Below are 12,998 nucleotides of genomic sequence, written 5' to 3' on the forward strand. Positions count from 1 at the left end.
TGAATATAATTTACACACCAATATTTACTTTATATGGAACAACTCCAGAGTTTGCAGTTTGGATGTTTTACCTGTTAAAAGTCTAATGACATTTGTTTCAAAGCACTGACTTCTGACAAGAGTTTGGCTAAATCATTATCTCGGGTTTCTGTAGACAACAGCAGCAGTGATGTAATCTCTGCTTGATGACTATTCCTGCTGCGATTAACAGTAAACTTTTATAAAAGCAGGCTGAAAATGTGAAAATCTTTGCTGTTATTAAAGAAGGACCTGGATCAGTTATGCAAGAAAAACAATAGCAAAAACTTATAATTATCCAGCACCTGTTGCATAATAAAATGTCTTCAGTGCATCATAGAAACTTTAAGACAAAAGTTGAGAACAAACCATATCAGGCGATATTAGAGCAGGCAGCAAAGCTTAGCTATAGAGGTAGATGTTAATGAGTACCTTAAGAAGGAAAAGGGAATTAGAGAGACAGAAAAGTGTTGAAAAATTAAGGTTAAGGTAGTTGAAATACACAGCAATAGGAGTACATTGGAACAGGGGAGTGTGGAGGTAATAGAAGCAGTCTTAGTGGTGAGGCAGATATGTGGTTGGAAACTAATTTCAGTTCAAATATGAAATTATTGTTGTGAACAGTCTGGTTCAACTTTAGACATGTACTGCTGAGTTGGATGGATTTGATAGCTAGTGAGTGGAATGGGGACCCAAAATAATACCAGATTGAATGAAATTTCTGCTTGTGTAGTAGGGGATGTCAAATGAGCAATCTATTAATGTAGAAAGTCAGAATTTACACGACACCAACTTTGTTTGTTTGAAATCACAAGCTTTTGTAGTGCTGTTCCTTCATCAGGTGAAGTGGAGGGAAGTGTATAGGCAGAAAATTTATAGGCATTGAGATCATTACAAGAAAGTCCATGTAATTAAGAGTGTCCAAAAGATAGTACAAATGGTGTGAGTGGTATGTCAACAGGCTGAATAGCAAGTAAAGGGATGACCTATGATCTGATTGATTAAGGTAGAGAGATAATTACAAAAAATCAAAAATAGGACAACGCTAGAGACAAACTGATAGATATAAGAGTTGCATGATGAGGGTCTCACCAAAGTAACGAGTAATCCAGAACTGTACAAACTAATCAGCTAATTGAGATCACAACAAGTTATCAATGTGATATTTAATTTTTTAAAAATTGAAAGAACTGCAGATTCTGTAAATCAGAAACAAAAACTGAAGTTGCTGGAAAAGCTCAGCAGGTATGACAGCATCTGTGAACAGAAAGCAGAGTTAACGTTTTGGGTCCAGTGACTGTTCCTCAGGTGACAATACTAAAACAGAACAGTAAGAAAGATTTTACAAAGCCAACAGTATGGTAGGGTTACACCTAGAGCGACATGAACTCAGGATCATGGTTGAGGCCATTTTCATGGATACGGAACATGGCTATCAGTCTCTGCTCGGCGATTCCGAGTTGTGTATTTTGAAGGCCGCCACAGAGGACACTTACCTGAATGCCCTTGAACCTGAACTGCTCCCCAACTAGGAGGGAACAATCCTGTCTGATTGTTGCACGGTGTACATTAATACATTGCCGTAGTATCTGAATTGTCTCACCGATATATCATGCCTCGGGGCATCCTTTCCTGCAGCGTATGAGGTAGACAACGCTAGCTGAGTCACATGAATATTTGCCGCGTATGTGGTGGATGTGATGGTAATATCCATGTTGATGATTTGGCATGTCTTGCAGATTGCCATGGTGGTGTTGTTGTCTCCGTGGTGTGGTATTGTGGACACTTTACTCACACCGTTTGACACTTTGACCACCTGCAAAGACTTGTTGGTGTCTTAAATCTCATCCGGAATCCTTCGTTCTGCATTTTCCAGCTTTCCCTTCTGCAAAGAAATGGATTGCCCTCGTGTTGTCAAACCCTGTCAACTCCACTTCAGGATCCCCAACTCAATCCTTCCAAACCCCAGGGGCATCCCCCATTACTACCAAAAGCACGGCAGAACATAAAGTGGAACTAAGACTCAGGACATTATAAGTAGCCTCTAAACTGAGAAACAACCTCATTGCTCGCAAATTGCAAAAGCAAATCTAATGTACCTAAAGCCCATTTACCCTGTCAATGTTTTTAAATGGAAGGAGTTGATTTTGAATTTAGGAGTAAAAACAATGAAAAGAAAAATTAGGAGACAATCTGATGTACAGATTACAGCCCAGATGGTGATGAGGAAAATCAATAGAGCTTGCATACTAGTGGCTGTCTTCTCAACATTAAACAGGTAGGTGTAAGGTAAAAGAAAGTTATTTCTGTAATGCGATATTGTCATCATCTAGGGGTGGGCGGGGCAGGGTGGGGTGTAGAAGATTTGACCTATCTCCTCCAGATTAACCATCCCAAACAAAAGTATGTATTTCTATTGGGCTGCCTGATCACTTCTACATCTGACTCCCTGTCTGATGTATCCATTTGCTTATGTCGCTTTAACGTGCATCTCTGGCTGTTTTGGAATAGATTCTATTGAAAATGTTAAGAAGTCATATGGTTCTGCTGGTCTGGATGCTAGGTATATTGTGCCTAGTTTCCTTTGCCAACGGATTCTCTCATGGTGCAAGTACATCTGCTTGTACTGACATGAAACCAAAGCACATCGGTGCTCATCCACAAGATCTACGCAGCAACTTTATCACAGTGTACACTGACAAGACTACATACCTCCCTGGGGAAAAACTACCAGGTAAGGGAATATAATTATTAGTGTCCAGTCCTTTATATAATACATTTTATGTAATGAATCAATATAATTGTCATAGAATTTTTATGACAGCAATGTTTCAGAATAGGTAAGAAATTCAAGGGTTAAGAAAAGACAGCTTAGTCCACTGAAACTGATTTCACTGGTGCCCACAACTTGTTCATCACAGCATACAACTGCATTTTGAATAACACTGATATTTTTGCCTCTGCAATCCTTCATATCAGATTATTGAAAATATTATCGCTGTTTAATCAAATCTGTTTTTCCTGACAAAGCTAACTATTCATTATTCTTCTTTTCCTACTTTATTGGTAAACTTTGATTTCATATTGTAGGTTTATCTGTATGTAACACTTTTCATACAGTTCTGTTTTAATCACAACATTTTTATGTGGTAAAGCTTGTATCGGGCTCAGTTCCAGTGCTAATTCCTGACCTCACTTCTCTGTAAGGGTGTTGCTGTATCATGTTAACCAGTGTTGAGCACAGTATGTGAAAGGCAATGTATTTCCTTCGGATAACCTTAGTTGTTTTGGGACTTCTCACAGACATCTGTTGTAACTGTCAAGTACCCTGTCAGAGGGACTGTTTCAGAAACTTCTTTGTTGCTATATAATGCAAATAGTGGGAAGGGGGCAGAGCTAGGTACAGCTCCCTACATTAGAAATTCTTACTGCCAAGCATGGATTAGAACCTAGTGCACTACGGGAGACCAGTCCACCAATAGAGGTGAACTGCTCCAAGTTTCAGGAGAGTAGATACATATAAGACCATAAGAGACCATAAGACATAGGAGTGGAAGTAAGGCCATTCGGCCCATCGAGTCCACTCCGCCATTCAATCATGGCTGATGGGTATTTCAACTACACTTACCAGCATTCTCCCCGTAGCCCTTAATTCCTCATGACATCAAGAATCTATCAATCTCTGCCTTGAAGACATTTAGTATTCCGGCCTCCACTGCACTCTGCGGGAATGAATTCCACAGGCCCACCACACTCTGGCTGAAGAAATGTCTCCGCATTTCTGTTCTGAATTTACCCCCTCTAATTCTAAGGCTGTGTCCACGGGTCCTAGTCTGCTCGTCTAACGGAAACAATTTCCTAGCGTTCACCCTTTCCAAGCCATGTACTATTTTGTAAGTTTCTATTAAGTCTCCCCTTAATCTTCTAAACTCCAATGAATACAATACCAAGATCCTCAGCCGTTCCTCGTATGTTAGACCAACCATTCCAGGGATCATCCGTGTGAATCTCCGCTGGACACGTTCCAGTGCCAGTCTGTCCTTCCTGAGGTGTGGGGACCAAAACTGGACACAGTACTCCAACGGGGCCTAACCAGAGCTTAATAAAGTCTCAGTAGCACAACGGTGCTTTTATATTCCAACTCTCTTGAGATAGATGACAACATTGCATTCGCTTTCTTAATCACGGACTCAACCTGCATGTTTACCTTTACAGAATCCTCGACTAGCACTCCCAGATCCCTTTGTACTTTGGCTTTACGAATTTTCTCACCGTTTAGAAAGTAGTCTACGCTTTTATTCTTTTTTCCAAAGTGAAAGACCTTGCCTTTGCTCACATTGAATTCCATCAGCCTTTTCCTGGACCACTCTCCCAAACTGTCTAGATTCTTCTGCAGTTGAAAATGTGTTGCTGGTTAAAGCACAGCAGGTCAGGCAGCATCCAAGGAATAGGAAACTCAACGTTTCGGGCATAAGCCCTTCATCCTGATGAAGGGCTTATGCCTGAAACGTTGAGTTTCCTATTCCTTGGATGCCGCCTGACCTGCTGTGCTTTAACCAGCAACACATTTTCAACTGTGATCTCCAGCATCTGCAGACCTCATTTTTTACCCGGAGATTCTTCTGCAGCCTCCCCACCTCCTCAGTATTACCTGCCTGTCTACCTAAGTTCGTATCATCAGCAAACTTCACTAGAATGCCCCCAGTCCCTTCATCCAGATCATTAATATATAATGTGAACAGCTGCGGCCCCAACACTGAACCCTGTGGGACACCGCTTGTCACCGGATGCCATTCCGAAAAAGAACCTTTTATCTCAACTCTCTGCCTTCTGTCAGACAGCCAATCCTCAATCCATCCCAGCAGCTCACCTCGAACACCATGGGCCCTCATCTTGCTCAGCAGCCTTCCATGTGGCACCTTATCAAAGGCCTTTTGGAAGTCTAGATAGACCACATCCACTGGGTTTCCCTGGTCTAACCTACTTGTCACCTCTTCAAAGAATTCCAACAGGCTTGTCAGATACGACCTCCCCTTACTAAATCCATGTTGACTTGTTCTAATCAGACTCTGCTCTTCCAAGAATTTAGAAACCTTATCCTTAATGATGGATTCTAGAATTTTACCAACAACCAAGGTTAGGCTAATTGGCCTATAATTTTCCATCTTTTGTCTTGATCCTTTCTTGAACAAGGGGGTTACAACAGCGATCTTCCAATCATCCGGGACTTTCCCTGACTCCAGTGACTTTTGAAAGATCTCAACCAATGCCTCCGCTATTTCCTCAGCCACCTCTCTCAGAACTCTAGGGTGTATCCCATCGGGGCCAGGAGATTTATCAATTTTAAGACCTTTTAGCTTTTCTAGCACTTTCTCTTTTGTAATGGCAACCATACTCAACTCAGCCCCCTGACTCCTTTAATTGTTGGGATATTACTCATGTCTTCCACTGTGAAGATTGACGCAAAGTACTTGTTAAGTTCTCCTGCTATTTCCTTATCTCCCATCACTAGGCTTCCAGCATCAGTTTGAAGTGGCCCAATGTCTAATTTTGCTTGTCGTTTGTTTCTTATGTATTGAAAGAAACTTTTACTATCATTTCTAATATTACTGGCTAGCCTACCTTCATATTTGATCCTCTCCTTCCTTAGTTCTCTCTTTGTTATCCTCTATTTGTTTTTGTAGCCTTCCCAATCTTCTGATTTCCCACTGCTCTTGGCCACTTTATAGGATCTCTCTTTTTCTTTAATACATTTCTTGACTTCCTTTGTCAGCCATGGCTATCTAATCCCTCCCCAGATAATCTTTCTTTTCTTGGGGATGAACCTCTGTACAGTGTCCTCAATTATACCCACAAACTCCTGCCATTTTTGCTCTACTGGCTTCCCCGCTAGGCTCTGCTTCCAATCTATTTTTGTCAGTTCCTCTCTCATGCCCTCATAATTACCTTTATTTAACTGTAACACCATTACATCTGATTTTGCCTTCTCTCTTTCAACCAGACTCTCTTTCAGTCTGGTTCATTACATAGCACTAGGTCCAGAATAGCCTGCTCCCGTGTGGGCTCCATGACGAGCTGTTCCAAAAAGTCATCCTGTAAGCATTCCATAAATTCCCTTTCTTTGGATCCACTGGCAACATTATTTACCCAGTCCACCTGCATATTGAAGTCTCCCATGATCACCGTGACCTTGCCTTTCTGACATGCCTTCTCTATTTCCCGGTACATGTTGCACCCCTGGTCCTGACCACTGTTAGGTCTGTACATAACTCTCATTATGGTTTTTTTGCCTTTGTGGTTCCTCAATTCCACCCACACAGACTCCACATCATCCGATGCTATGTCATTCAGTGCCACCCCCTCTGCCCACCTCCCTGTCTTTTCGATAAGTTGAAAATCCTTGGAGGTTTAACTGCCAGTCCTGACCCTCTGTAACTACGTCTCTGTGATGCCTACCACATCATAATCATTCACTATGATCTGTGCCATAAGTTCATCTGCTTTGTTATGAATGCTATGAGCATTCAGGTAAAGTGCCTGAATGCTAACTTTATCACTCGAGATATTGGAAGTTATAAGATGTCCTAAGTTATCCTTTTTTGCTGCATTCCCAGTCTGCCTCGAGTTTAAATCCCCCTGCACATATGCTATCCTGTTGCTTATCTTTCCATTTAACTCCATACTCCCTGTCACTGTCACTTTCCCTTCCCCCCCCCCCCAACTCAGAAGTTTAAAGTCCTACTGACCACCCTATTTATCCTCTTCGCTAGAACATTGGTACCTGATCGGTTCAGGTGGAGACCGGCCCAATGGTACAGATCCCTCCTGTTCCAAAACTGATGCCAATGCCCCATGAAGTGGAATCCCTCTTTCCCACACCAATCCCTTAGCCACGTGTTTACTTCCCTAATTTTCTTATGCCTATGCCAATTGGCACGTGGCTCGGGCAGTAATCCAGAGATTATGACCCTTGAGGACCTGTGCTTCAATTTCCTTCCTAGTGCTTCGTAATCCCCAAACAGGTCCTCCACCCTAGTCTTGCCTATGTTGTTAGTACCAACGTGGACCACAACAACTGGATCCTCCCCCTCCCGCTCCAATATCCTTTCAAGCCGGTTGGAGATGTCCTGCACCCTGGCACTGGGCAGGCAACACACCATGCGAGACTCCCGATCCGGCTTGCAAAGGATACTGTCTGTCCCCCTAATTATGGAATCCCCTATAACCACTACTTGTCTAATTGCTCCCCCCTCTTGAATGGCCTTCTGCACCATGGTGCCGTGGTCAGCTGGCTCATCCTGTCCAGAGCCCTTTTCCTCATCCGTACAGGGAGCAAGAATCTCATACCTGTTGGACAAGGTCAAGGGCTGAGGCTCCTCCACTCCTGAACTCGGGTTCCCCCAAACTGCCTCACTTACAGTCACACTCTGATGTCCCTGATCACTAGCTGAATGTGAATTACTTAATCTCCCAGGTGTGACTGCCTCCTGAGACAAAGCGTCCAGGTAACTTCCCCTCCCGGATGTGCCGCAGTGTTTGAAGCTCAGATTCCAGATCATCAACTCTGATCCAGAGTTCTTCCAGCAACCAACACTTGCTGCAGATGTGGTCACTGCCGTTCACAATGGGATCAGCCAGCTCCCACATCATACAGCAACAGCACATCACCTGCCCTGCCATGTCTGCTTAGTTAATTACTTTAAGGTTTGAGTTAAAATACTTTCTGATACCTCTCTGCTATAGTCTTTTCCTAAAAAAAGAATTAATAGATATACAAAAAAAATAAGTTTTTAACCAGTCACTGATAAAGAAATAGAAAATCTTTACCTTAAAAAACCGGAATACTTAAGGAGGTTAGAGGAGGAGGGTGGGTGGTTCCTGATTTATATACTCACTGCTTTCCTTCCCGGCTGCCCCTCTGGTCGTCGTCACTTCCCCCTAATTCTCCCGCTCTTTCTGTGAAGAGAGAGAAAAAAAACCACCGCTGCCCGCTACCGGTAAGTAATTTTAAAACAAGCTGTCTTACCTTAGCTGTAGTCTTCCGGGTTCATTTATACTCAGCCGCTGCTCCCACTCAAAATGCATATAGCATACATGTAGGTGCCCCACCAATCTGTTCAGTTAGGGACAGAATTGGTGCCATCCAAGAGGCTGTGGGTCTCACTGATAGGATCTGGGTGGATCCGTAACCTGGATACCTGACAAAAGCAATTCTAGATTAATCCCTCTTGCTCATTGGAGCATGGAGGCTCCAGCAGTGAAGCATTGGGGATAATCCCAGTGTAGCCCCTGCCATTGGACTGTGTGGAGTTTTGACCTTTTCAGATTGTACCAATTTGCCTATTTCACAACATTTACTAACTTGTTAATTTGTCACATTAACTAACAATCTTTCTGTGAAATGTACGTAAAGCAACAGCAAATATCATATAGATTTCACAAAGTTGTAAATGAAATGTAACATGAGATATGAACACGTGGAAGGCCGAAAGGTCATGAAGCATGGATTCTTTATTCCACTGGCAACAGACAGAGAAAGATTTCCTCAGTCTAATGTAATCCACAGACTTTGTTGTATGTACTTTTAATAGTTCCCTTTTTTATCCTTAATTTCCATTCTTATTTGTAATGACCTGAAGCCAGTGGAACAAAGAATCCCAGCTTCATGATCTTTGGGCCATTCATATATTCAAATTGCATATCACATTTCTGGTATAGTTGGCAGGATTCCACAGCACAAGTATTAAATCATGGCCGATGGTGTTGAAATGCATCTGACAGAAGTGAAGCTGATGACGGAGTGGTTGAAAATGACAATGTCCATGAAGAAGTCTGAAATAACCCCGGGATAATTGGAGGCTCAGTATTGGAAGAGGGAATCAAACCTAAAGGTCAACCCTAGGCAGAAGGTCCCCATGTGCATTCCTTGATATTACAGAGGCAGAAAATGAAACTCCTCATTAAATATTCTACTTGGTGACATGTAGGAATTTGTGATTTGGAGGTGCCGGTGTTGGACTGGGATGGACAAAGTTTAAAAATCACACACCAGGTTATAGTTCAACAGGTTTGAAGCACTAGCTTTTGAACAGATTTGACGGATGATTGGATTTACCTGATGATCCTGGAATTGGAAGGCAGGAATGAGGACAAATAGCTGGCATTGAGGGCTTCAACACAAGTGAGTGGGTGTGGTTTGTAATGGGGCATCTATGTGGTAATGTCCATTGTGAAATAATGGAAAGGTATACAGATGTTCAAAAAAGCCCACAGTGGATCTTTGAAGTGCTGACTACGGATTCTGGGTATAGCAGTAACCCAACACAGCTACAGTAGAGGCTTTATGAGTACAAACAGCTGAAGATGAGGATCTGGTTTCTGTATCCCTGGAGGATGGTAAAGGTTATCTATCATATTTGTCCCGGATCCCTCCTTCCACTCAACCAGGGGCAGGATACTAAAGAACTGCTGAGCAGAAGCAATGAGAGATGGGAACTTTCAGATAGCGTGGAGGAGGCTTATTCGCAACAACCCCTAATTATCTTTCTTTGAAGCATGTGATTGTATTGTCAGGATCATAGGGAAAGTTTGGACTCCAAAGACTGAAAAAGAGGCCTCCATCAGGGAGGTGACTGTTAGTGGAAACGAGAATGTAGAGCTCAGGGTGAAGAGGCAGGCAGAACAGATGGTTGTTTGGGTCGGTCGTGAGTTCCATGCTGAAAATGTCATTCTCTGAGCTCTGCATAAGGCCCCGTATCGAGTTGGTGCAGACCAAAACATGCTCTGTCATGTTGACTGCATACTATCCATTCTATCAAACATTTAAGAGTTTATATCCATTAGCCTTTAACAAAGCCACTAAAATGGTCATCTGAATTCTCATTTGAATACAGAGGAACTCTCCTGTGAGCTGACACCTGCACTATCATTGTCTCCTGTTTGGGTGCAGGCAACATGAGCCAGGTATCCTCCAACGTGCAGCTCCTGCCTCAATGCTTTCCTCTAAGACGCACAGAGTCAATATCTGCGGTGGGGACAGTGAATGGGAAAATGCCTGATGGTCTAGTTTTACATCATTGTCTTTCTGTCTCCTTCCACTACCCTGGCAAGTTGCAGCTCCTGGATATCCAAAAGGAGAAAGGGACAGAAGTGGATCACAGATTAGAACATCAATCTTTACCACCCGGTATTATTCACCACCCACATCACTATGCACATCCCAACAGTATTTGCAACTGTATCTGCTCCATGGAAAAAAATCTATCTCTCAACTTATTCACAACTACACTTTCAAAATTTCAACTTTTCAGCCAAATTCCCTCAAATCACCATAATGTGTTTGCAGCTATTGATTTGCCCAACAACATCTTCAGTCCATATTCCCAAGACCCTGATAAACACTACTTTCTCTCACCAAGTTTATTCCCAGTATAGTCCTCACCTCTGCTCCTTTATGGCCAAAGGATGGAAACTTGAAAGTATATGGCAGACAGCATATTTTGTTAATTACTACCAAATCTGACTGTAACACAAGACAACATTCACCCCTGTTCTCATCTGTCAAAATTATTGATAATTCCAAATTTATTCCGAAAAGCGAGTACAATTCTTGCTTTTCTGCAATCATTTCTCCATCAAACTTCTGGTTGATATGGAAAGTACGATACAGTACAATTTTACTTTTTAAAACTCTTTATTGTAACAAAGAGCTGAATTTTACTAGGAATTGGCAAGATGTTTTAATAAATTTCCTGGAGAGTTTTTCTCTCCGAACCCTACTGGGTATTTTTGTACAATCACCCCAAACTTCCCTCATTAATCATGTCCCGTGTCCTGCTCAATGTATTTCCTCACTTATGGCAGGTGGGAATACATGCTGCTGCTGGGCTGTTCTTCCATCCCAGGAGCCAATGCTATCTTTAAAGCTTTACCATGCACCTGGCCAATCATTGGCAGTCTGGAGTTGCCTTTCACGACACATGAAGTGGGAGAGCAACCATAAACCATGCTGCTTAGGGCTCATAGGAAGCATGCCTGATATATTGTTACCTATGCAAGTGCACCTTCATACATTTATCACCATACCAAATACTTGCTTATCTCTAGTGTTACACAGCAGAGTCAACACCCCTCTGATAATTAAAACCAACACACCCAGATTATGTCGTAATTTCATAAAGATGTACAACAAGTGGTGCATTGTCCATGGCTAATCAACCCAATCTATACATCCCTGGACACCATGGGCAATTTAGCATGGCCAATCCATTTAACTTGCACATCTTTGGATTGTGGCAGAAAACCGGAGCAAACCCACACAGACACGTGAAGAATGTGCAAACTCCACACAGACAGTCGCTGACCACTGAACCAACCTCCCAACTGCTTCTGGGAATATGCTTTTTTTTGAGTACTAACAAATTAACAGTGAATAAGTGTTCAAAGTTTGGGAGAAGATTTGTAGCTCGGGTGCTCGTTGTTGTGGTTCTGTTCGCCAAGCTGGGAATTTGTGTTGCAGACGTTTCGTTCCCTGTCTAGGTGACATCCTCAGTGCTTGGGAGCCTCCTGTGAAACGCTTCTGTGATCTTTCCTCCAGCATTTATAGTGATTTGTATCTGCCACTTCAGGTTGTCAGTTCCAGCTGGCCGCTGCAGTGGCCGGTATATTGGGTCCAGGTCGATGTGCTTATTGATTGAATTGGTGGATGAGTGCCATGCCTCTAGGAATTCCCTGGCTGTTCTCTGTTTTGCTTGTCCTGTAATAATAGTGTTGTCCCTGTCGAACTCATGTTGCTTGTCATCTGTGCGGCTACTAAGGATAGCTGGTCATGTCGTTTCGTGGCTAGTTGGTGTTAAAAACACAGAAATAGAGAACACACACCGGATCATCAATGCCACATTCACAGGAATCCGATTCACTAGACAGGAAGTAAAGGACAACCAACTTCCATTCCTAGACGTGATGGTATAGAGAACACCGAATGGAGAATTCACCACAAAGGTATACAGGAAAGCCACACACACAGACCAAGTCCTAAACTACGAAACCAATCACCCCAACACACACAAAAGAAGTTGCATTAAGACACTATTCAAAAGTGCCACAACACACTGCAGTACACCAGAACTGCAAAAAGAGGAAGAAGAATATCTATACAATGTATTGGCTAAAAACGAATACCTCCGCAATTTCATCAACAGATGCCTCAGGGAAAGACAATGGAATGAGGACATGCCACAACCCAAAGGACTAGCCACACTACCATACATCAAAAACATTTCTGAACTGACAGCCAGACTACTAGTGGTCGCAGTAGTTTGGCAACACTCCACAGGACCCTGCCATTGACTGTACTTCCTTCCCTGATTTGCCTTACCAAATTTAAACACTTCACTTTTATCTAAGTTAAATTGATAAGATCTGATACAATTTGCACTGGTAACAGTATAAGCCACATCTGTGGGTTGGGGATAGGGAGATCCCACACATGTCCCCAGTGAATCTTTGGAAGGAGCCGGCTACCCCAAAAAACTTTGATGATAAACACAAGGTGGAGATGCTGGTGTTGGACTGGAGTGGACAAAGTCATAAGTCACATGACACCGTGTTGTAGTCCAACATATTTGATTAAAATCACAAGTTTTCAGACACCGCTCCTTTATCAGGTGAAGACTTCACACCTCACGGCTGTCACCTTGACTGCCATTAGGATAGGATGATCATCCAGTCCTCCAGGGTGCATGTACTGCTCCAGCAGTTGGCATAACTCTGTGCTGTCACTGTGCTTTGCTCATCTGAGGAAATGGCATTGAGATTCTGGCCAGCCCACCCCTGTGCTGCCTGTGCATCCTGAGGAAACCTTCAGCTGCAACCTCTTCAAGTGGAAGCTGTTCAGTAGTTGCTGTGAGTCACAGACTGGTGAATCTGTTTTTCCTCCAGCACAGACCTAGGGGATTAACTGCTGGAGCAGGACACACGCT

At 42.9% G+C, this 12,998-nt stretch overlaps 1 protein-coding gene across 1 annotated transcript in view; it reads left to right on the forward strand.

Annotated features, from left to right (window-relative positions):
• Positions 1-2,556: 2,556 nt before the first annotated feature.
• LOC132819022 (reelin domain-containing protein 1-like) overlaps positions 2,557-12,998 on the forward strand; it is a 45,161-nt gene continuing 34,719 nt past the window's right edge. The window contains exon 1 of the mRNA XM_060830321.1: positions 2,557-2,752. Coding sequence (XP_060686304.1) covers positions 2,557-2,752 — 196 coding nt within the window. The remainder of the gene's footprint in view (positions 2,753-12,998) is intronic.

Source organism: Hemiscyllium ocellatum, chromosome 1 (genome assembly GCF_020745735.1).
Source record: "Hemiscyllium ocellatum isolate sHemOce1 chromosome 1, sHemOce1.pat.X.cur, whole genome shotgun sequence".
Classification (NCBI taxonomy): domain Eukaryota; kingdom Metazoa; phylum Chordata; class Chondrichthyes; order Orectolobiformes; family Hemiscylliidae; genus Hemiscyllium; species Hemiscyllium ocellatum.